Source organism: Xiphophorus hellerii, chromosome 2 (genome assembly GCF_003331165.1).
Source record: "Xiphophorus hellerii strain 12219 chromosome 2, Xiphophorus_hellerii-4.1, whole genome shotgun sequence".
Lineage (NCBI taxonomy): Eukaryota > Metazoa > Chordata > Actinopteri > Cyprinodontiformes > Poeciliidae > Xiphophorus > Xiphophorus hellerii.
The window spans coordinates 15609344-15635589 of NC_045673.1; the positions used below are offsets into that span (position 1 = coordinate 15609344).

Here is a 26246-nt window from a genome sequence, read left to right on the forward strand (position 1 = left end):
TACTGTGTTGCTTTTCATATAAACATAAACTGAACTGTACTCCTAAGACAAAAATATCTAGTAATAATTCTCTCTTTCTTCCCTTCCCAAGCCTTGAAGTATGTTGTGCAAGTATCTGGTATACAGGATGTGACTGTGCTCTAACAGGTGAGGTATACCTCTGTTGTTAGTTCACGGTTATGTGAATTAGTATAGCATACCAGTCAGATGGACAAAATACAAAAAACTTCTTAAAGGGACTAAGAATAAAAAAAATAAAACTACATAAAAAAAAAAACATTAGTAGTTCTGTTCATGTGACTTTTCATTCACTCTTCTTGTTTTATCACCAGATAGGAAAGCTCGTGGAGCCCAGGAGCAGGGGGACATCTGCGCTGCCATTATTCATGTTTCCATGGTTCCTCCTCAACAAGCGTGCACTCCGCAGCAGAACCGTTAGCGGCTGAGGTTACCTGCAAGCAGTCAGCAGGAACATTTAAGCAGCTCATCCATGGCATATGTTAAAGAATACAGGTAACTTTCACAGTCAAAGGAGAATTTAGAACATTTGCAGGTGCTGTTAAAGGAAACACAGTTAATATGTTATTGCAGCACATAGATCTCTCTGTTTGCATTTACGATAAATCCACTAATCATAGACAATTGAAGTTAATGTTAATGTGAATACCAATGTGGACTTCTACAGTCTTAGAACAACTTCAATCTCAAATACTCAGAGGTGGTTTATATGAATGCTATTTTATAAACCTTAGGTTGCTCGTCACATTTGAATAGAGTCATTATTTACTCTATCTACTCTATTTATGGTTGATAAGTTTTAAAGTGGATAAACCAAAGTGGGATTAGACCACCACCAATGAGATTCAAGTGTGAAACATCTGAAGAAAAAAACATAAAAATGTTTTTACCTAATAAAAAATTAAACTAGTAAAACTTTACTACTTAAACCTGTGATATTAGTTGCTGCTTTTCTCCTGTTGTACTTTTGTACCAGAGATGTTATATATGGGATATATATATATATATATATATATATATATATATATATATATATATATATATATGTATATATATATATATATATATATATATATATATATATATATATATATATATATATATATGTTTGGACACACAACTGTGTGTCCAAACTTTTGGTCTGTACTGTATATCTATCTATCTATCTATCTATCTATCTATCTATCTATATATATATATATATATATATATATATATATATATATATATATATATATATGATTTTTTTATATGTTTTTTCCAAGCAGCCAAAGTTTCTTCTTCTAAACCTTTTAATCTTTTTACTAACCTTGGTTAGTATTTTTTTTCTATTTTTGTCCAAGTCATTGCTCCTCAAAATGACAGTATATTGCATAAAGCTGAAAAATTTAAAATGGATAGAATATGGATCATTTTCTGGTACATCTGGATACATACAAAAGTGTCCATGGACGCAACTTAAAATCAGATAAAAATTTTATTTGCGTTACATTTGCTTATTGGCTGTTTGAATATATGCATTTGTAGTTATTAACTTGTCAAAGGCCTGAATAAATGTTGCATCAGAGAACTTTCAAAACAAGAAAGTCTGACAGGATTACTTGAAAATATAAGGGAGAGGGACAACTTTCGCACAAAAATCCAATGTTTGATTTTCTTACTACTGCAATAAGTATCACTACATGTTTTCCTCTGAGTTTACTGACCCTCCCCTGAAGAAGGTGTGTCATATTTTAAAACTTGTAGTTATAAATTCTTTACTATCCATGTACAACACAATCATCACTTTGCAGGTATCTTGTACTTTGTTAATGTTTTAGCAAATAAAAAGGCATTCAGGTCTGTTTTTTTTCTTTTACAAGAAGCAGAATTGGCAAATTATGGGAACCTCTGGACAACCAACAAGGATAATGCTTATGGCAATGGACGTGTTTGACTTGGGAATAAACTATGAATGTGATTACTTTCTATATTAAGGTCAATAGCAATGCCACAAAATGTAAAATGAAAAAGTAAATATAAGATGAAACAAAATAAAATCTTAATCAATTTAAACAATGTACAAACAAATAAATAATAAATAAATGCATTGTTATATTTTGTCTTTTTTGCAAGTCTTCTAAAGCAGCGTGGAGCAGGGTTAGCAATGTGAGTCTTGGTATGTACATCAGAAAAAAACATAAAATAAATAAATAAAAGTAATGAAAATGTAAATCCTGGAAGTAGCATGCCTTTGTGTCACATATAAACATAAAAAAATGTATTTCAAATTTGGACACTGAAAAGAGGTGGTTGTAATTTTTTACTGGTTTACAGTGTTGCTTGGCAACACCTTTTATAATTTAAGAAATAAAAATTTTATCATTGGACTTTTTCTGCCCAGGTGTGCAAGTAATAGAATGAAAGTAAAGAAAAAAAAAATCATCTATAGCTGAGATTTAACCTATAATCTGTTCTACATTAGTGTTACAATAACTTTTGATTTCGCTGCAGAGTTCTCAGAGCTGGGACAAAGAGACTGTGTTAGAGCACGTAATCACTCTTGGTGGGATGGAGAGGTGTGCATTAGTTATGTATGAACTGCTAATTATGCAACACTTCCCATCACTGCATTTTAAATTAAAAGGATAAATGAGTAAAAAATGTATTAAACATTTATGATCAGCCACAAAACAAGATACAGTGAAGTAAGCCCGCTGGTTATTATGTTGAATAAACGGAAAATAGCAACTAAAATATTTATAGAAACTTTTTAATTGAAACTAAGGCTGTGTTTATTGAGCTACTATGAACTTATGCTAGTTGTGACACTGCTAAATAATTTCTCAGAGTTATATTGAGGAAGTTCATACTTTGTCCCATAAGTCGTCTTAGGGGGATAGCTGATCTGTCTTTAATTTTCTATGCAAGCACATCAACTATGTTTTGAATTGTGTTTTAAATGTTGAATAATCATTAAACACAAAAGTGGCTGTTCCAGAAGAGTAAATAAACTTGGTACACATGTGAGATGAAGAGTGTATGCAAGTGCATCTCTGCTTACAAAGACTTGGTGCAAAGCAAGCAGAACAAAGCAAAGCTGCAGGATGAGCATGCAACAGCAGAGGGTTATATTGAAGTCTCTATGTCAGAAAGCGTTAATAGTACCTTGCATTCATCTACTAAGACAGAATTGTTAGCATTGGCAGTAGCAGCTGTAGAAGAAGTTGGGGTTAAGACGCACTGGTTGGAATTGTTCTCGTGGTGGTTCTTCATGTCGTCATAATAGGACTGGGTCTTTGTCATCATTTCGATGTCGTCTGATTTAGCCGTGTGCGCATCCAGCTCATCCAGCTCAGCTTTGGACAGATGGTACACAATTCCTGCACCGTAGGAGTCACCCACCACATTCACTGAGGTCCTGAAACGATCCCTGAGGGGAAACAAACCAAGATTTTAAAGACATCATACATTTTTTGTGCATAATATAATATAAGAAATCTGTTATATGAACAAAATATAACCAGAATATATGCTTAAGACTCACAATAACCAGTCAACAGCAACCAGCAAACTGATATCCTGGGTTGGTAAGCCAACAGCGGTAAGGATCAACAGCATAGTCACAAGGCCGGCACTGGGAATACTGGCTGCTCCAACACTGGCAAGGGTGGCTGTCAGACTGAAGAAAAAGAAAATAAGTTATGTAGATCTCTAAAAATGAACTATGACCATTAAAACTCCAAATCTCAAAAACCATAACATACAGAGATGCAAAAAAAAAAAAAGGTTTGCCTTTCTTTTTCTTTTACTCCATGTTTCAGATCTTCAGAAAATGTAACCTGAATACAGTTTTCAAATTAGTTAATTTACCAAGTGAAAGCGCTGTCAACACCAACCTGGTTGACCTCATATCTCAGTTGGATTAGATTTCAGATTTTACCTACACTCCAAATCTTTGTTTTTTTCCATCCCTAAGTTATTAGAAAGTGGACTTGCTGACATGCTGTTAACTGCTACTTAAAGTCAACAACTGAGTTTCAGTCAGACATCAAGATTTATGAGTTGTCAATTACAGTAATTACAGTAATCAAATATGATGGACTCTCTGCCATCATATTTGATGACATTTCACAAAAATGTCAACTTCTGCGAAGATGTAACAGATTGCACCTTCCAGATAGTTTTCCTTTCATCTCTTCAGCATACAAAATGTCTCCTCAAAAGTCTTGAAAAGCCTTTTGATATTTTTTTTTTCATCCAAAACTACTGTATGATGTTGGTTGCATTTTAGTCATTTCTAAAAGATCTGTGTATTTACTCAGGTTATTTTTATGTTAGTATTAAAGGTTCATAATTTGCAATATTTAAATGTGATAAAAAAGTGAAATCCGAGAAAATCTGTGAAGGCGAGAAAATAAAGGCACTGTATTCATACTGGCTCTTTCTTTAGGCTGCATAAAGTGCAAGCCTGGGGAGAACCTGATTTGGTTCCAAAATGTGGGAGATGGGATGTTTATTTTGAAGCTTCATTGATTTATGTGCCATACAAATGTCAGAACTAGGGTCATCCATCTTCAACTCACTCTATTATGAGAAGAGTCTTTTGGCAAAGATTGATGAAAGAGAGCATGTACCCGCTGTTTGTCTTCCTGCCTAGCATGAGGCTCGACACTATTGCTACTTCTTCATGCTGGTTTATGTGCTTCACTTTAATTTTCTTATTTAAGGATCGTTTCTAACCACACATTCTTCATAGTTTACTGATTAACACATCCACACTTTGCTGAGTAGCTATGCTGACTTATCTACAACTCAGACTGTATTACTTTCTTTATTTTTGAATTACTGACAACGGCATGCTTCTCATTTACAATCTTCAGACTCTTTGAACCTTGAACCAAATAAAAAAATATATATATATCGATATAAAGAGAACGCTCTTCTTACCTGACTGTGACAATCTGACCAGGATCAAGATTCACACCATTCATCTGGGCAATAAAGATGGCCGCCACAGCCTCATAGAGAGCAGTTCCATCCATATTGATGGTGGCACCTACTGGGAGCACAAAACGAGTGACTCTTTTGTCAATGGCCAAATTCTCCTCCAGGCAACGGAATGTGACAGGAAGTGTGCCAGCACTGGAGATAAAAGCAAATAACAAGGAGGACTATAAACACATATAACCATGCACAAATTATTTCTAAAAACAAGTATACACAATGACTTGTTCACCCATTGATCCTTATTCATGCTGACCTGGAAGCTGTTCCCAGAGCAGTGATCCAGGCCTGGAAGATTCCCAAGAAGAAGGTGAAGGGGTTTTTCCTTGTGATGACAAAATAAATGCTGGGCAGGAAGATTGCGCCGTGGATGATCAGACCAATAATCACAGTCACCATGTACATGCCAAGTTGCCTGGCCACCACCTCCAAGTCCTTAATGGAGATGATCTTACCACAAATCAGACAGGCAATACCAAAGGGAGAGTACCTTATTGGGTGAGAAACAATTTATTGTTACTTTGAAATTAAAGTGATAAGCAAAATCAAAACAAGTTGTAAGAGCACTGTGATTATGATGTAATTTAGATATGTTTCAAAATAACATGAGATAAAGGAGTTCCTTTCTTGCAATTTTTGGAAGCTTAGCTAGCTTAAGCCTTTCCACATTTTTTAAACTTACAACCACAAGCTTGATTGTATTTACTTAGAGTTACATGTGATAACTGTAGGAGAGCTGCAGAGATCCATAGTTCAGATTGAAGAACCTGTCGATGTAAAATCTGTGGTTCATGCCTTCCATAAATCTGACTTTTATGGAAGAGTAGCAGTTTGGCACAAGCCATGCAGGGTACAAAGCAAACATAAGGGCAAATTATGCTCTGGTCATATGAAAAGAAAAAAAATTTTTGACCTCAATGAAAAATCCACATTTTCAATGTTTCAATCCTAAACGTAAAGCTAAATGTACAATGTTCAATTATTATTCAAATATTAGAAGAGCCAAGTCAAACTGTGAACCTATATCCTGTTTAGGAACTTCAGTAAAACTTAAAAATGAATACTCCAATATGTTCTCTATCTTATATGATTGACATTAAGCTATTTTGGAAAGAAGAAGAATGGGCAAACATTTCAGTCTCGAAATGTGTAACGTACAGCCACCTTTTGCTACAGAGGTCACAGAGAGTCATTAGGACATATCTGCAAAATATTGACTCAGTATGGCTGAATACCTTTCATACTTTTCAGATTCGTTTTTTTGTAAGAGATAACGAAAATCATCCATCCCATTCCTTCCTAATCACTATGTCAGCATATCACACAAAACCCCAAAGAATACATTGAAGTTTGTGGATGGAGCATGAGAACATGTGAAAAATATGCATTGATATGAATATTTTATTTTTTCAAGCATCAGTGAAATGGGTTTTGAAATGGTTCAAAGAAATTCATGACAGATACCAACCACATGATCATGATGACAAGTTTCATCACAATCTCATTGAGGATATTGAAGAATTCAATCATGAGTCTGGCCTTCTCTCCCATCTTGCCCATGCAGATGCCAAATGCAATAAAGAAACCAATCAGACCTGCAGCAGAAAATTATGAATGCATCAGAATAGATGCAATGGAGGGCGACTTCAGTAGGAAGTAGGCAGAAAATGTATAAAGATATCTACAATGCCAAGTATGAGAAATGAATTTGATGAGCTGACTTGTTTTAGTTGATGAAAATGCCTCAAAAGCAAATGAATTACATTTTCATCACAAGAAGCTTGGGGTTCTCTGCCCATCAGCAAATGTTAGCTTTGTTACAGCTAGCATGATGATTTTAACATCAATTTGGTGCTAAATTTTAATGGCACAAATGTGTGCAGTTAACTATGAGGCCCCAGAGGGCCCTGTGTTACATACCCAAAACATTCATGCCACTTTTGAACTGAAGTGACTTTTTGATGATGAACTGTGGCTCCTTGGTAATGTTAGCCACCAGGCCCTCCACAGTGGTGACATTCACTTCCTCCTCCACAACCACCTCAACTTTCTTTGTGACTGTTTGGATCTGGAAAAAAAAAACATAAATAAGTGGCAGAATTCTCTTCTCCAAAGTTGCAGAAAATAAAAACCATCAGAGCTCCCTAATTGGTTTTAAAATATGTTATGACCTAATTATACAAAGTGTAATGTGATGCTTACGTCATTTATTTAGTTTTTTTTCCCCTAAAGTAACAGTTTAATTGAAAATAACCTCTTGTTCTTTTTTTTTTTTTTTTTTTTTAGAAAGCAGCTAGCTTTATTCCTGTCAGGATATATCTAGCTCTGTTGTTATTTAGACCATATTCTGTTGGGCCAGCATAGGGTCTAAATAGAAGAAAACAACAGAAGAAAACAAGCCAACAACAAGAATTAAGATGCATTGTCCTGTGCTCAAGATCAGCCTTACAGTATCTACACCTGTTTTGTATTTGCTGTCACACTTTGAATGGAAGTGTTATTGTCGCACTGAGAGTGCTCAGAGTGGACGGGTCCAGCTAACAAAATTTCCGTCATAATCTTTACAGTTAAACAGTTGAGCAGACTATAAGGTAAGAGTAAGTCTTAAGCTAACTTATTTCAATGAAATAAATACAACTTTCTTCTAGTTTAACATGATATTATAATGACAACTTTACAATTAGAATGAACTCTACAAACACAGTCTCATATTTTACCTGTTGGAAGCAGGCTTGCACCAGGTTTTCTGGGAAGAGATTCCTTATCAGATCGAAGAAGGCATCCAAGCTGGACACATCATCGTTTTTCTCGCCCTCGCCCAGATTTTCCTTCAGTTTGGGGTTGCCAGGGTGGATGACTAGCACCAGGATGACACCCAGGACAGCAGCAATAACAGTGGTGGACATGTAGTAAATCATAGCTCTGGTTCCCAGGCGACCACTAGATTTGGCATCCAGGCCAGCAAGCCCTGTACCGCACACAAGCAAGATGTTTATCCGGTCATTTCTAGTTCAATGAAGAAATTGACATAATATGTAAGAATAAAGAAATCAAAACAAATGCTACTTGGTGACTCTAAGATCACCATCAAGTATGTTGCAGTAGTACTACAACAGAGAAAACTGAACAAAAGAAAGCAACATTGTTTTTCCTTGAGAATTTAAAAGCACACGTTTTTGATTGTGATAAAGTTGGCACCTGTGATCAAGCTGGAGATAATGAGAGGCAGGATCAACATCTTCAGCATCCTCATCAGAATATCTCCAGGAAAGGCAATCACCATGACAATATCTGGATGAATTGGAGAGGCAACACGCAGCAGCATCCCTGATACAGCTCCCAGGATCACACCTAAATTGAAAGGAGTGGGAATAACTTAAAAATTCACAATCACTTAATAAAAAATGCATTTTAATCTAAGCAAGGGGGAGGGGGGGCACAATGAAGAAAACTATACTATTTAATATAAAAATTCTAATCATTTTCAATCAGTTATTTTTGCTTCTGTGGTTCTTTGACTTGCAAGACAACTCAGTATCTACTCCCACCTTCTCAAGTCAGCTGTTTAGGGTCAAAAAAGATCCTGTTGGCTACACGTTCGACAAGCACAGTCAGTTGACAAGATAAAACCAAAACCAGCCAAGATCAGATTTCTTTGAAAGAGGCAGCATATCAGATTGTCAGGTTCGGCATATGTAATCACAAGAAATCAAACTCTTTTTTTTTTTAAACATTTTCAAATTCCACAGAATACTAAAGAAATTGGCCAGCATTTCATTTGGATAATGGATGAAAACTTACACTACTGCACTTGTCTGTTATTAAAATAATTTTTACAGGTTTTCTGTGGTTTGCTCACAGGCAAACCTGCAAATCACAGATGTGCTTCAATGTTCTTGAAAGAAAGAGAAAGCTTCTCCTGTGAACCCTTGGAAACCAGCCATACTTTCTTGTTTCAGCTACACTGACAATATATTACAGGTAACAAGCTCATAGGGCCTGGTGTAGTCGTAGCTCCAGAGATTTTTTTTTTATTCAGTTGAAACTATATATTTATGTACTCTGTGTAGAAATATGCACCTCTGCAGTTTAAATCAGTTAGAATCACCATGGTAATCTCCAGTTGCTGAATGCAACAACGAGGGTCGACTTTTTGAGAAATTTTAAATACCTTTTAAAATTCTAAATGTATACACTAAGATTACAATGACTTTCAAAAATTTACAAGAGCCCCGATAATGACGACATGATTTTGTATACATCTGGGAATTACTTTTGTGGTATTCTGGCTATTCACACTATTTCAGTTACCTGAAGGCACACCTCTGAATGTATTTACTGTAAGACAACACATCAAACATACTACTTCGTTGTGTGACATAATGGAAAAAAATAACATTACCCAAGAAAAAAAAAATGTCTGGTTCATCTGTGGATGCAATTTCCAGATATCTGAAACTACCAAGTTCATCTGTTGATACAGTTATACCCGAGTAATCAGCACAGTATGAATGTCCAGTCCATTATACTGTTTACTAAGGAGAAGAGTTCTGAAATATAAATGTGTTTTGGGGTGAAACGCGCAAACCAACACCAGAACAAAAGCAAAAGTCATTGTGAAGATTCTTGCTGAAGATGTTAAGAGAGTATCATCGCACTATGGACAGTGGCAAAGCGACATTCAGTTAGGAAGAAGCTGTTTTTGTCATGTTCTGAGTTTTTCTGTGTATTTATTTATTGTTTTCTGTGTTCTTGAGTCTCTTTGTTGTCCTGTCCTCCCCTTGATTGTTCCCTGGTGTCTCTCGTTTCCTTAATTATCCCTCTGTGTATTTAACTCCACCTGTGTTCCTTGTTCCTCGTCGGGTCCTTCTCAATGTGTCTTGTCCATGCGTGTAGCCTGTTGCTACCAGTGCTGAGCCCTAGCCTTCTGCTCTACTGTGCTGCCAGGTTTTGTGGACTTTTGGACTTATTTAAGTCTATTGTCATCATTAAACTTCCAGTCATTCATCTCATCTGGGTCTGCTGCATCTCCCTCACTGCTTCCACCACAACAGTTTATGACAGTTTTTCCCCAAAGCAACATGAAGCACATTCAGTTTAGACACAAACTTTGGGACAAAAGCCTTTTGCTACATGTATACCCTGCCAACTGATAAAACTATTGAAGTGTTTCGCCATAATGACCATTTAGGGTAAATATTTTAAAAAATTACAATCCTGTTTACACCATCCCAACTGCGAAGTATACACAGTTGGGATACTATATGCACCTCATATAATAATATATGAGGTGCATATAGTATTACTTACTATATGCACCTCAAAAACCCTGATGGAGTCAAAAAACATTATGTGAAAACATTGAAGAAACATTGATTATGATTTTTCAAATAGACAATGATTCCTAGTATATAATGAATTAAGATACAAAGTAGCTTGAGGTTCCAACGCCAGTGTTTTGAAGCAGCTATCACAATGGCCAAAGCTCTGTTCCATAGAGAATCTGTGAACAGAGCTAAAAATACAAGGTGGCCCATAAACCTGACATGTTTATACCCGATCTGTCAGGAGGAATGGGTCAAATGTCTTGCAACATTTTATGAAAAGCTTGTTAAAGAATACCCAAAATGTTTGACCAAAGTCATATAATTTAAAAAGGTATTTCTACCAAATACCAAAGTAACATATAGTCACCTTCCTTAAATAATGGCCTAGGTAATTTTTTGACAAAAGTGATTTTGGAAAAAAATAAATAAATAATCACCACCTCTTTCTTTCCAAAAGGTGATTTAGGTAAAAAAAAGAAAACTCACCTTTGGCAAAAATGATTTAGGTCATATTTATGTAAATATTTGAAAAAAAAAAAATCTTAAAATAAATGTTATTACTATTTATTCTGATACATAGCAAAATGCTGTAAATCCCCAACCAGACAGAAAAGTTAAAACAAATTTTCAGTCAGGCAGTGAGGAAAAATAAGTCTTTTATAGGCTGTATATAAATAACAGGTTCCAACTCTATTTTCACTAAGAATTGTGTAGTTTGAGGTGCATTAACCACAACTACTACTTGAGAATATTGTAAACATTCTTTTTTCTTTTTTTTTTTACTTTGCAACAATTTATCTGTAAAACAACTGAAACAATAGAAATCTTTATCATTTTATGTAGTTATTTCAAGTGTCAAATTATTACCTTTGTTTCCTCCTCTGCATTTTGATAACACACATCTGAGTGCTTCAGACAAGCATACTGGAGACTGGGAGAGCTGGCATATTAACTTATAAAACCTATATTTAGATGCATAAACCTTAAGATCAGTAAATCTGGCAGACATATATCTTAGTCTTAATGTATATAGTAGAAGTCATTCTCTATCTGCACAATTATTGCCAGAATGTAAATTTGCCATCCATCTGGTCTGACTAGAGCCAGCTGCTGTTCTCTGTGTCTGTGTGACTGTTGGTGCGCAGCCAGTGGAAAAGCACCAGTAACATCCTGGGGTTGCCAACATCCGGTGGATTTTAGACACTCTGTGTTTCAGGATTGATCTTTTCTCTTTGACCTTCTCATTGACCAGTCGCTTACTCCTTTACAGAGCCTTATCCCTTAGTTCTAATGTGACAGGGGATCTATTATCCTTTTGGCTCACTTTATCAGAGTTGTGTGATTGAGATGTTCATAAAAGCTGGGCTGTCCGAAATTTTTAAATTCCTCACTTGAAGGAATTTCCAAAACCTCAGAATTAGAAAGTAATGTGTCACTGATGGCCATGACAAGGCATAAAAGTAATCTAATTAAAGATCTGTTCAGCAACCAGAACATGCCATGCCCTTTAGTGTTTATTAATTCTCCTCCTTCAACTCAAAGAGCTACAGCGGTAATCACAATACTTTGTGTCCATCACCATAGGTTTGTTCGGGTGACTTGTGTGTGGCGACACACAACTCATAGCAACAGGTGGCATCATGCTGCAGAAGGTCAGAACACCCAGTCAGCTTACTGTCTGGTACACTGAACACAGATGGCATCTCCTCCTCACGCTGTAAGCTAGCTGCAGATTTTAGCTCTGAGTTAACAGAGCAGTTTTTATCATACGCCTGAGAGAAAAAAAATTATTTTCCTTACCAAGGACTGTGAGTGTGAGCAGGAGGTTCTTGAACATTTTGGAGCAGATTTGGGCACATTTGGACCGGGGCCTCGCCTCGATGGGCTCCAGGTGGCTCTCATGCATCCTCACCTCCACTTGTTTAGGCATACTGTTGGCACTGCAGCAAAAACAAAACACAAAAGAGAAGAATTTAACAAATGCTAATAAAATGATCCATTGGGTTTACAGTTACAAGAAAACATGTTATGTCAGTGTAACTTATTTTGATTGGGGATTTTACAGTGATAGCAGCATGATTTTAATTATCGTCTCTACAAACCCTACAAACTCTGCTTTTTTTAAAGTTTTTAAAAAAGCAGCGTAACAAAAACATGTGAAGCATTCAGCTGTTGCCAAGTTGTCACTTGAACACCGTTACTATGGCATCCAACAGATGGAAGCTGACAAGATTATGCAGCTTGATAATTGCCCCCTTTTCAACGATGTGCTAAGCATTTGGTAAAGTCATGTCTTTAGCTTATTATTGATATTTCTTCAGCACTGACAATTCTAATCCATCCATTCACTACAGTTGTTCAGTTAATCTTCTTTCTAGAAGATAATGAACAATCTAGATTAATCCAAAAACAAAACAGTACGTACACAAGAAAATGAATGAAAATTGAATAGTTGGAGTGAAATTAAATTTTCTTGTTGTACTGAAGCATGAAGCACTTTCCAGTTGCTGTCAACAACTTCATCTGGTTAAGGTGCATGAATTATTGTTACCAAACCTTGATAAGAAAGAAACCTATTAGAGGACTCTTATTTTGAAGTAAGACAGGAAACAATTCATGTTTTTCCCTCTGGTAATGACAAACCTCCAATCAGGTTGGACTACAACAATCTGTTATAAATGCACTGAGGAACCATTTACCACCTTTCAATTCTGCAGGTGTGATTAAAAAAATAATGACACACAAGATAAGAATGATTTGCCATTACTGTGGGAACACATTGGCTGGCTAACCATTTTTAGTAAGTGGGGGGTTAAAACTGTCTCCTGCAATCACAAGGAGATAGCATGAGAAAACAAATCTGTATTTGACATGGCTTTTAGGCAAATTCGGTTACACAGGGAGACACATTGGAAGAAATTGTTGACATTTTATGAGTAGTGTCTGAGTGGTAGATGTTTCAAGTCAATATATATTTTTCACCAAAATTCCTGTGATAAACCTTTCTTGCAAGAAAAGTATGTTTCTTTATCTCAGTCATGGATTTGATAGAATAAAAGAATAAAACTCATTTTAATGGCATTGTTATGTAAGAGGTTAAAAATAGCCCCACTTGAACACACCACAGTTAGGTTTATGCACAAAGCTTTCCTCCAGCGATGTGTGAGAAAACTACACTATAGGAAGACCACCTGGTCCGCCTCCTGTCAAAGTAGGCCATATCTACTTCTAATAATCTCAAAATAATGTGTGAATTGCAAATAAGAAAGAGCAAACACCTGAACTACATCATTGTGCTCTTTCTTCATAAACTTAAAATTTTGGTGTAGTACCAAATAATTTAACTCCTAACAGAAAGAATGATAAATGTAACATGGATGTTCCGTTTTTGCTCTCCCTTCATTATTTTTAGCTCTGAGTGAGGAAGTGAGCCGGATCTTCTCATTAACACCTTTCCCTTCGAGTCAAAGACAAATGAGATAGAAGGACTGAACAGATGAATATAAAAAGTACTACAAGTTGAGCTTCAAACAGATTGAAGTCACAAAAACATTCATTGTTAAGCTTTTTTCATCATTTAATAAAACGTTCACAATTTTACATGTGAACAACCTATATGCTCTTTTAAAAATGTAAATAAAATTTCATAATTGAGAAAAAAATGAACTTGTTTTCAAAGACAGTCCTAGAAAAACAAAATTCAGATAGACAAAAAATAATTAATGGTTATTATATATTTCCAAAGACTCTTTATCATCAGAATTCATTCTTTGAACATGATTGGGTTGATTTAATTAGGAATTTAAGTTACAAACTGTTAGTGGAAAGAAGAAAATGTGGGACTATGTGGGATATAACAAAATTGTTAAATGGGATATCAAAATTCAGGCATTATATTTATAATGTATTGTATATGCAATATATTGCCTTTATATTGTTATGTTTTGAATTTTCTGTTCACTTCAAGAATGAAAAACAATAACAATAATTTATTTGGTACTCTTTCCTGACAAAAATTATCTTGACAAAAATGCGTAATTGGTACATTAACTTCTTAAAACACAATAATAGTAATAAAAAATAAAAATATTGATAAAAAAGTAAAAACAAACAAAAAAAATGAAAACGGTATATTGTAACTAAAATTTAAAATTTTAATTACTTACTTCATTTCTGGTGGTGATGAGGTTAGTGCAATATACATTGACCAGGAGCAGATCTCCAAACTTTGGTAGTTTAAGGTGAATCAGCAGAAGAAAGCATTAGTTGTGTCACAAGTGCTCCATCCAATAAGTTGGCAGGTGTCAGTGGATAATGTCCGAAGCTGAAAACAGCAGAGGTCTGATGACGGCTAGCTGCTCTCAGCTGCCCACCCAGCGCCAAAGCATCCAGAGAGGGAAGAGAGGACGTAGTCTGGACCAGAATCACAGCCACAGAAACCTGAACTGCCCCATCTTGATGTGTGCAATAACCCCTCTTTTACCTCGCCCCCACCCTCTGACTTCACAAACACACACACGCACGCAGACAGACACACACACAAGCACCCCTTCCGTATGATAAAACCTGGGAGTAAATAAATAACCAAAAGTACAAGTGGAGGGAGGGGACAGTGTATGAGCTTAATTGTCAAATCGGTTAGAAATCCTGTACTCCCTGGATTCTGTAATCCAACATCCGACTATACTTCCAAACTCTTTCAGCTCCATGGAATAGCAATGAGAAAGTCTGGGCTGCAGAGGATGAGGATGATGATTCCTGCTAATGGCACACTATGGACAGTAGTGCTTTGTCAGGGATGATTTCTCTGAGAAGTTAATAAATGATGGACAGAGGATTTAATTTCTTTTTTTCTCTTTAAGGTCTTGATGGACAACACTCAATGACATTAGAGGGGATTTTGAAGCACAGACTGCATACATGCATACACAACTATTTTTTTATACTGAAGCCAGTCATAATAGCATATAGATTTATGTAATTCTACTAATGCATAAAACTCCTGTACTTTGGTGGAAGGCAAAGGACAAATGACGTATGATTCTTGTGAGTCAAGCTGACTTCGCTTTAGTCTCTCAGCATCATGGGACTTCACACCATGTGGAGCAGCATCGCATCATTCTAATTAGGGAAATGTGTTGGAAAGCTATTTCCTCTTGAAAACAAATGACCAATCTCACAACAAAAGCCAGAGGAATGCCATCCTTATCTTTGCAAAGGCTGTGTCATGAGAAATCACTCAACCTAAATCCTTTGACATGGAATGATCATTCTAAGGAATGGACATAAGGCAAGTTTGTGATATGACAGCAAAAGGTTGGGACAGAGAAGAAGGGGTTACAGGAGAAAGAAAGAGGGACACTAGAGGAAAAGGGGGTACTGGGGTCACATCAGCATCTATTAGCCAAAAGAGGGGCCTGAGATGGGGAAGGCTGAAGCAGCCATCCCTGCTTTTGGCTGGTACCATGTGAAGCTCTCTGCTTCCTCCCTCTCCCTCTGAAGGGCTTTGTTTCACACGCAAACATCAGCGGTGGCCCCTACTTGCCTGGCCAAATGCTCCATCCAAACTGGCAGCAGCAAGAAAAGGCGGGAGGTTGGGCTCGGGTTGGAGGGAGAGCAAGGTTATAGTGATGAAGGGGGGAGTAATGGACATGTCCAGAATGCCAGTTCTTTCAGGCCACTGATGTCATGCCTGTGCCCACCGTGGGAGAGCAGCGGAGGGACCAAGGCGCCCCATTCTCTGTTCCCCCTCTCTCCACAGTCTCTTTTCCAGGATGAATGAATCTTTGAAAAGCGGCAGCCCATTGTCTCCCATAATCGACGCCGATTATCCCAATTTTATGCAGCCTTCCCAGTGCGAGGAGGTTCCCCGAGTGCTGGCATTGAGGACCACTGCGATGCAGTAAGGACCACAAGGGGTTGTCCTAGCAACACTCTGTGACTTAGTGGGAAGGGGATGAGGGGAAAAGAGGAAGCTTTTAGTCACACAAATCCAGCACACAAACACAGCCTGATTAAAAACCACTTATAGATGCTATACGACCCGAGCGAATGATCGAACAGACACTCATTATCTTCACCTCAGCTTCTCTGTAACATCCATATAAAACCATTTCATTATTTGGATTGAAAGAACATTTGCAAGCAGAACATTGTCGGTGTTGCACTCCTGCATTTTAAATTGATTACTTATATTTACTCCACCATTGGTGCAACATGTGGTTATTCAATAACTATGAAGTGACTGGTTGTGCGGTTATACTTGTCAAATTCAGGTTTTATAGCATAGACATACATGTAAATTAGAAATGCCAGTTTCCCACTGGCCTTTTGAGAGGCCCAGAGCCCAGTCTCATGATTTGTGTATCACAATATACTGTGAGGCAAAGACAACTGGATCTAGGCCAGTTTCCGGATATTTCCCCCTTCTAACCGAACCAACCACCCAACCCCTGGGCCTCACAACCACTTGCAATACAGTGGAGAGAGAGATAGACTCACACATTCTGGATGTCCACAAGCTCCAAACCCCCTACCAGGTCCCTCCCAAAAGAGATCTCTCAGCAAACCCTTCAGGTTGTGAGGTGCATGTGAAGTAGGAGAAACATTCCAGCACCCAAAGGAAAGAGAAGCTTTGTTACTCCTTCACTCACTCAATCACGTATCTCGAGATAATTGCTGAGATGAGTGCATTCATTGATAAAAAGGCATTTCCACAGCAAATACAAAAAAACTTCCCACTGGGAAGGAAGTGGCTTCAACAACGAATACCCCGTCAAAGTCTCTACTGTCCTTTCTTCTTATTTCCTTATCATTTTTTGAAAATATGTTTTAATCATAATCATATTAGACCTCAACCTTTCCCTCTCTAAACATGTTCCTGCACGTAAATTCATCTGAAGCAAAATATTAATCTCAAATTTACAACAAATTTGAGAATTGTTCTAAAAGTCTGAGTCTTTCTAAAACTTTCTAAAACTGAAAGACGAACTGCTCTCTTGAATCGAATCCAAGTGGACCTTCAAGAGAGATTAAAAATCTGATCAAATCTGCATACTAAGTAAAGCTGCTTTTATACTGATTTTCTATGGGTCAATATTAGCACGTTGTTCTCAGACCAAGTTCAAACGCTAAACAATAAATGAAGGTGTTGTGACATAATTTGACACACTCAAACATTACTTTGAATAAAACCATTTTGCTTATTTAAGCATCCAGCTGGAGCAAACTGCTGGATTCCAATGATTCTCTCACTACGATCATTTGCTTGCTGAGTACTTGAAGGAAATCTTGGGTTAAACATTGCAAGTATATAAAATGTTTAACAGGTGAAAATCTTGTTATGCCATGAAGTATAGCAAAATACTTCATTTTTCATGTCAATAAATGTTTGGAAAATTGTATGTACTATTTACAACTGACTCAGTGTTAAGCACCATGGTCTGTGACATTTCAAGACTATGTAAGCTCTCTGATTAGGGAAAAAATGTGGAATATTGCATATTTTAGTTACTTGGGATCCAAATTTAATTGGACAGGCTATATGAGATTTTATTTTTTTTTGTACTAAAATCAGCTGCAACCTGAGTACTCCCTTCTATGTGTTTAACATTTGTTCTATTATTAATACTCCCCTTTTTTATTGGGTGATTTTAAAATCACCCAACACATTTTAAAATCAGATATAGTCTGAGTAAATGCAAAATGCTGTTTTCAAATGATAATGCCATTCAACCCATTATCATTTGATGGTTTGAATAGCATCAAACCATCCTTAGCCCTGTGTGAAAAAGTAAAGTCACACCTTCCACTCACACTTTTAAATCTTGGATTATCTCCGGAATGCTGGGCTGAAATGTATTGGTCACCACTCTTAAAGCAACACATCTAAAAAAAACAAACAAAAACATTGAAATACATTACTCTGATAAAGTTTCAAATCCAATTCTATAGCTTTGAAACTCTACTGAATTGAATTTACAGTATTGGAACAGTGGTGAACCTTCACAGGACAGACCTAGCTTACCAAAAGAATGTCACAATAGAATGTTGAACAACATCTAAACCACTACAGGTTTCACTTGTCTCAGTTATGGCCTGTGGTCCATGATTCAACACTAATAAGAAGACTAGGTAAAGACCAGTAATGACCAAAGAAAAAAAAAAACTATCTCCCATTTTCCAAAATACATCTTGATGATAACCAAGACTTTTGGGAAATAATTTTATCAAATGACAAGACAATGTTGAAACTTTTTGAAAAGTTTCAAGACAGTTAAGAGTTAAGAAAGTTAAGAGAGATAAGAGAGTCACTATATCTGGTATAAAACTAGCATCACATTTCAGCAAAAAGAAGAAGATGGTTTAATCAAAGTTCAGACTAAAAAATCTGATTGAAATGCATGGCCATTAAGATCCTGAAAATGTTTGAAGCTCTGCAAGATGACAAAAAGGTTTGCCAATTCTTGGCAGCACAGTTGTTACTGCCAAGGGTGGCACAAGAAGTTAAGGGGAAATTAGTTTTCCTCATAGTTTGGATAGCTTTTGTTGCCATTCGAAAAGTGCCTTTTGTATTTACTGAAGTCATCTGATTCCCATACTATATAGTAAATTCAGTCCGTAATGACAGTTCTACCTGACTCTGACTCCTGCATGACTTGTTCTTAAGGAGTTAGGTTATCCTGAGCTATCTCTGTAGGTATGTTGCTAAAGGCTTAGGATGCAGGACAGACTGATCACTTTTCCTTACTTTTCTACTTCGTTCTTCTACTACTTTTCAATTTGCTGTATTTGCTGTTACTTCAACTTCTAACTTTATGTTTTCTCTCTGTTATTTTTCTCTCCAGAGAAGCTACATCTGGACGGGCATTCTGTTTGGCTGTAATGCCTTGTTGGAAAGGGCACTGGCTGAGAAAAAGCTGCCAAAAACTCCTGCTATTATCTTTTTACTTTTCATTAACATAGAAAGCACTCCTACAGCGGCTCTTCTGTTTCTTTTTATGTTGTCTTAGTCTTCTACTGTTTGATAACTAAGGATAAATTGAAATGTATGTGTGACAGAAGTTAAGATCTTAAGATTTGTTAAGAGCTTCGAGAAGACATTTATTGTAAACTGGCGCTCTATAAATGAACTGAATTCAACTGAATTAAAATTACACTTATGGAAGTGTGTCCCAAAAAAAATGCTATAAAATACAATTAATTTTTGACAGGACTACAGAGCTATAGTACTTGTTTTCTTCTAAATAGTAGGGGGAAAAAAATCCTTATTTTGTGTTTTGATTCATATCAGCATGGATCGCGCTGACTTAAGCACAGACTAAGCTGCTTTTAGCGAAAGCAGATTCTATGCTGGCATTTGATCTCATTGCTGGCCTATGACATAACCTCTCATATTAGACATTTGCATTTTTTAAATTGTTTCTTTTTGTGCTGCCTTGTAAAGATTTTACTTGAACCTTCTATTATTTTTATCCCATATATGTGATAGCATGAGTGGATTTTTGTTATGGCACTACAAGTGATAGACCATGTACCAAGATATCCAAATGATTTATAATAACTGACAATTTATAAACTGCAAAAGTTTTATTTCAAATCATTCCCATGATTTAAATGTCAGTTTATTGAGACAGAAAAGGTGATAAATGCAGTCAGAGTGAATGGAGCTTTCTCTAGTTAAATGAAACATGCATTCTCTACATTGAAAATACAAAAATTTAAATGTTTGGCAATATTTCCAATAGCAATAAATACAGACAGGCATGGTGTAGGAACCATGGCAGTTAAATCATTCAACCACATCTTAAATTTCAGAGTAAAGCGACTGTAAAAATAGAATGATCCTGTATATCTGTGGTCACTGAATCAAGGTTACTGCACATTGAGAATCCCACACCAGCTTCAGGCCTACAGTGATTAGTGACTGCAGTTGAAACTTTGTAGAAACCCTCCTTTAAAATATTTTCAATTTTTATCATAATATTTAAAAATCCAAAGATTATTTTAATCTACCGAGAATTTCGCACGGAAAAATCTCAGGAGTTTTCCCCTCACCAGCAAAGCTTTCTGTGTTCATAAAGAGGAAATCATGACAGAGGGTCTGTCAGTCTATCAGATGCTACCAGTCCCACTGTAATTTTGCCCCATCACTGTATGATGACAAGCCGTTGTCAGCGGGCTGCTCTTAATCTGAGACAGACTTTTCTTTAATGGCATGTATCTCAGAAAATAATTCAGCTTCACCTGTTGAAGGTCAGTTGAGCAGCCACTGCTTCACATTTTTCCTAAACATTTGACGTTTATGTGCCCTGCTTCAGTATTTATAACCTTAACTCTGTCCTCTCTGTGCTTTTAAAGAGATGTATCTGTGATGCCCATCATCTGGGTCCTTCTAAGCAGAAGCTAGACGAATTTTATTGCTGCTTGGATCTAAGCTCTATCTTCCTACCCCCGCCACTTCCACACAAATGCTGAGATGAGCGGCTGAGAAAAACAAAATCACACAGTACACTAACTTGAGATTTTTCATACTGTAAAGGCATCTCTTTCTACAGCTGCCCAAACTTGCAGTTTATGAATCCGAGTCATTAAACTATCACTAGCAAACCTGCCTCTGCTTAACAGAACATGCAATATCCCTGCATACCACTTTTGATGGCTTTGGCCTGATCCCCACAGGAGCTCATTAAATCAGTCAGTAAGGCAAGACCACCACACCCCTCTCCACAAGTACCCAATATGTCGCTGACGGGGAATGACAGGAAGATAAGAGAGGAGTGAAACAGCAAGATGCAGTGCAAACAAAAATGAGTAATAGTGTTTGTATGTGGAGGTGGGTTGATGAAAAAGGGGTAAAATAAAGACAGTTTGCTTAGCTAAGGAACAGTGGAGACAAATGAATGGAGATACAACCTAAAGAAAAATGTGGGGAAGGTTAGATAAGGGGGTTGTCTTTGAAGTTGCCAGGTTATTTGTAGTTACATGAAACATTAACATCTGTGTAGAACAGCTGGCACAGTGTAACGCAATTGCTTCATAAATCTTGTTTCATACATCACCAGATTTAACACTCTCAGATTTAAATGCATATAGATAATCCATCACACTTGAAGTGCAATCTTTCCCACAAAAGTGAATGCAGATTCACACACACGCACACACGCAATGCAACATTGTCATCTGGGATCCTATGTCTGATGCTATTGAAGGTGGACAAGTCAGATTGCAGTTACCCTGAGCAGTGCTTATAGGTGGAGTAAAATAGGTCGGATGCTCTCTTTCTAATTAAACAACAGAGCCATAAGGGGCTGAGCACAGCCAGAAGCAGTCACCATGGCCCGCTCTCCTCACACCCCCCACAGTTTTGACTAAAGGCCACTCCTGCAAACACACACGCAGCTCATTACATCCGCAAATTAAACCTAATGAACTCCTACACACCCATGTGTAGGAGAGGTGTGTACACACCTCTGACATTTATGCAACAAAAATAGGTTTCTGATTATTGCTGGACCAAGAGCCAACTATGTGTTGGAAATGCTTGCCACTAACTGTGGCAAGCAGTGATGTTTAGGCTTCAAGAGTATAGCAGCCTGGTGAAATCCAGCCACTGGTCCTATGCTATTTGCTTATACAGCGGCGATGGGCTCTCGACAATTGATACACATTTACTTCCTGGAGGTGTGGAGTATGTTGACGTTTTACATTTTACCCATTGACTAACGTTTGTCCATGACATATGTAGTACAGCCAGTTCAACAATAAACAGTAAACAATCAACCTCCACTGCAAAGACATAAGTGCCAATCCAAACAAGGTGGTTGTTATTGTTAATTCAATATTTGGAAGTGTGGACCAACACAGACTTCTTTGCACTTTGAAAGACATAGGATTTTCAACATGGGGGTTGTCTGGTCATGTCTAGGCCTGCTTCCAAGCACTTGAACATTTGGAATAACAACACACACACAATGCAGAACGCAGGGAGACTTTCCTAAAAGGATCATGTCACATTTGTCCACGAGCAAACAATGTTTGCTAGTAATATGACATCCTTTGCAAAATCTTCATGAAGGCAGAAGGGAAACCTCTGTTGTACCTCAGTTCATAGATTTTTTTCATGCTCTCATAGGCTTTTCTACTGCCTTATGATGATCTGATGCAGGCAGCCACAATCAACATCAAGCTGTTCTCAACAAGAATATGTTCCACATGCTGCCATCGTTTGATCCCAGTCACAGGGAGATCCCTTGAGCTTGAACATCTTATTCTTTTCAAAAGATGGTGAAGTCAGCTTTAGCTGAGATTTCAGGCCAGCAAATTCCTTCAAATCCCAGTTATACTTTAATCTTCAGACAAGACAGAAATATAGTCTCAATCACTGAATATTCATATATGTCAACAGGATGGATGGATGGATGGATGGATGGATGGATGGATGGATGGATGGATGGATGGATAGATGGATAGATAGATAGATAGATAGATAGATAGATAGATAGATAGATAGATAGATAGATAGATAGATAGATAGATAGATAGATAGATAGAGTTCCCAATTAACCAGTGAATTATGTGCTGAGCCAAAACTCTCTAACAAACCCCTCTCTGTGTTCATCAGCCATTGAGGCAAGCCGCTCTTGGAACACGCCAGCTCTGCTAGAATAATGGACCACTTTACTGGACTCCAAGTTGGTTCACAGAATCCAGAGCTGGGAAACTGCTAACATGGGGTTCATAGGGAGGAGGGAAAACTTAATTGTTTCCTCTGGTTTTTTTTGTTGTTTTTGCAACTCACCCTCCTCTCTTCTCCTCTTTTATTTCTGAAAAGAGGACTGACAAATAGGCAGTGAACAGCACTGTTGTGTGTTCCACTGGACAAGTGAGTGAGGTAAACAGATCTACAGTGTAGGGTCTATCAACTGGAGCTTGTCAGAATGGGATAGGCTGATCAGTGGGGAGCAGCACTCATGGAAAGGGTGGATTGGTCAGGGGTCTATGCGAGTGAGTAGAAGGGGTGAAGGCTAGTGGGTTTTTTTTGTGGAGAGGTGGATGGATGAGGGTGATGGACGTAGCAGGCCAGAGAAACAGTGAGAGAGGGAGAAGAAGGGGTGGACATGGCTGCTGAAAGTTACTGCTTCTTATGTGGCCATTGAGTTTGGGCTGAAGTTCTCATGCATGTCCCATGTGGGCTTCCTAAAATGTCTGAAAGTGATGGAGCTCTCTGAGATTAAGCGGGCAATTGACAACTCTGCCTTGCTCTCCCACAGCTCAGGCTATTTACATACTCAAGAGGAACATTAATGCCTGTCGATTCCCTAAGTCTGAACAAAAGATGCACACAAACCTGCCTCTGAGGCCCATTGTGCACTTAATTGAGGATTTGTAGAAAAGGGAAAAAAAGGGGAGAAATGGAAAGGAAGAAGGGTGAGACTGCAAGGAAGAGGGAGTGAGGAGAGCAAAGGAACTTGGTGGTGGTGATGGGAGAGTTGTCATCTTCATTAATGCACTTTTTTTTCACATAGAGTTCCAAATACACCAGAAGAATTGATGTGGCAAAGTGTCTATCACTGTACCTCTGTTTCTTATCAATCTGCATACGAGTAGAGAATTTAATCTGGATGCCTAATAAAAACAGGGCAATTATTGAACAGACCTGGATTGGCAAAGATAGCTGAAAAGGCAGTTAATCTAAATATGCACAGGATCTCAGTGCTGACACAGCTGATTGTAACATACTGACTGACAGGCTGGAATACTGAATGTGATTGGTATTGTGCTAGATTTACTCAGATTTTAATGACAGTGACAACTTTGTGCCAATTAGCAATTGGAAATCTGAGTGAACATGATGTCACTGGTGGTTCCTCAAGGCTTAATACTTGGACCACTTTTAATGTTTCCTGTCAAAGCAGGGCATAGAATAGCTTGCTTTTATTTTTTTATTTTCTATGCTGCTCAACTCTGGAAGAATCAAGACTAAAAAACTTTAGTAAAGCCTTTCCATAGAGGTCAAATGTTATTTTGTCAGTTTTCAATCATGCCTAAGCTGTTAAAATGTGTTAATTTGGAATTAACTTTTTTTCAGTGTTATGCTTTAATTTTGCTATTCCTTTAATGTATTTCTTGGCTTTATCACATTTTTATTCTTTTCCTGTAAAGGTCTTTGATATTCCTCCCCTTGACTTACTATTGCACTATGCTGGATAAAATAAAATTTCTAAATAACTTTATAAAGAAAACATGGATGCAAACAGTGAAAGGCAGAACCTGTTTCTATGTTTCAAATGTTATTATGTCTTTTGATTCTGCAAAACAGACCCCTAGCTTACCTCTGTTTCGAGGATCAAAGCGAGGTTGTGTATCATTTTTCTCATTTTCAGTTTGGACAACATGTTTAAAGCTCACAGTTCCCTGGCATAGACTAAAGGCAGCTCGATGTGATAACCACTGTGAATCTGTCAGACTGAATCTTGTGACAACTGTTCAGATGAACCGTTTTGTTTCAAACAAATCTCTTCATGTGCTTTCATTATAATTCCTTTGTTGCTGCACAATGGGCTGATTATTTACAGTGGCATGGCCTTTAGTAACAGAGGGGAAAAACAAATATGAGACCCCCGCCCTCCACCCTCTTTCCGTTCTGCCTCCTCTATGCCTTACCAATCACTCTGTGAGCAATTTCGTGACACCCCCCTGCTGACCTGAATTCCAATATAGCAGGTGCCAATAGGATGTGGGAGGTTTGGGGATTTCAAAGGAGAACAGCAGCGCTGTTGAAAAGGTGGATGAGATAACATAATCAGAATATCAATAAATGCTGACTCTATCCCTTTCAGACTCCCCCTGCGTGTAAATTAATGTATGATATCAATTATAAGCATTAACTCTACTTGTGTAAAGCTATAAAAAGGGGGAAATTAGCTAATTAAAAAAGGTACAGAAGTAGTAAACTATGGATGCATCAATGAGTTTTAACATGAGCAGTTTTGATCAGTGATTAGCATCAAATAGTGAAAAATCAGATTTGTTTTTCTTCCTAAGCATAAACACCAGAAGTTCCCACTATTTTGTCTGTTTACACACCAAACTGAAAATTGCACTTGGGAAAAAAAAACAAACAAACAGCTGGCTCAATATTAGTGTTGGGCTTTTTCATTATTGTAAACAAATATATATATCATGATAAGAATTCTGATTTGTTGTTCTCTTGATAAATTCCAGTAAGTGACTTTAAAAAAAAACATCTGACAGTATTATTACTATTTTCTCTACTGTTTGTTCCACCAGAGTATCAATAAATTAAAAATTATTATGAAACGGGAAGATTTTTCCAAAGGTTTGTTTGTTGCACTATAAATGCTATGAATGCAGTGCCATGCATTTGCAGGCATACAGTTACCTAACAAAAGTAATAGTTCTTAAGCATAATTTTTATCATTATCACAATACAAAATATTGTGATAAAATTCTAAGTCCACATAGACCACTATGACTGAATATGAGAGAGGAAAAATATGTCAGACTTACTGATACCGAAAGCTAAGTTCAAGTCCAAAACTTTGTATCAACCAACAACTTGTACTTTGATGCACCACAAACATCTGATAAAAGTTATGATATTCAATGCACAAATAGGGATTAATCACATAATTCCATAATTCCTGTTAGATCCAAAACTACTACACCTACCTAAAACTCTGCAGAACTTTTTTCAGTACTTAAAAAAACATCTAAATTATTTACACCTCTGGCAGATACATGTGTAAAATTCTTTGTATCTAGTTTAGAAGTTTGATATTAATAAGAAATGAGACAAAAGCCTCTCCAAAGACAAAACAATTACAAAATAAATATCAATTTTGAAAAGAACAACACGTCTTTTGTTTACATTCAATTTAAAAATGGCATGAT

At 37.0% G+C, this 26246-nt stretch overlaps 1 protein-coding gene across 2 annotated transcripts; it reads right to left on the reverse strand.

The window, feature by feature from the left end:
• Positions 1-380: 380 nt before the first annotated feature.
• On the reverse strand, positions 381-14777 carry slc1a2b (solute carrier family 1 member 2b). Of its 2 annotated transcripts, XM_032585000.1 has the most exons (10): positions 12132-12271; positions 8203-8355; positions 7722-7972; positions 6925-7072; positions 6473-6599; positions 5261-5494; positions 4948-5142; positions 3545-3679; positions 3166-3430; positions 381-452 (listed from the first exon to the last, which is right to left on the reverse strand). In XM_032585000.1, the coding sequence occupies exons 1-10, from the start codon at positions 12259-12261 to the stop codon at positions 381-383; spliced, it is 1710 nt and encodes a 569-aa protein (XP_032440891.1). In that variant the 5' UTR covers positions 12262-12271. The 2 variants fall into 2 exon arrangements, with proteins under 2 accessions (XP_032440891.1, XP_032440900.1); XM_032585009.1 differs by lacking the exons at positions 381-452; positions 3166-3430 and adding an exon at positions 14498-14777 and having other exon boundaries at positions 3541-3679.
• Between the last annotated feature and the right edge of the window lie 11469 nt (positions 14778-26246).

Bases quoted from the DNA above. Each gene is read 5' to 3' on its own strand.
- slc1a2b (XM_032585000.1), bottom strand. From the start codon at position 12,261: ATGCCTAAACAAGTGGAGGTGAGGATGCATGAGAGCCACCTGGAGCCC. The intron at 8,356-12,131 runs GTAAGGAAAATA...CTTTCAATTTAG, and splicing joins GCTCACACTCACAGTCCTTG to GTGTGATCCTGGGAGCTGTA. The intron at 5,143-5,260 runs GTCAGCATGAAT...TTTTATCTCCAG, and splicing joins GCTCTGGGAACAGCTTCCAG to TGCTGGCACACTTCCTGTCA.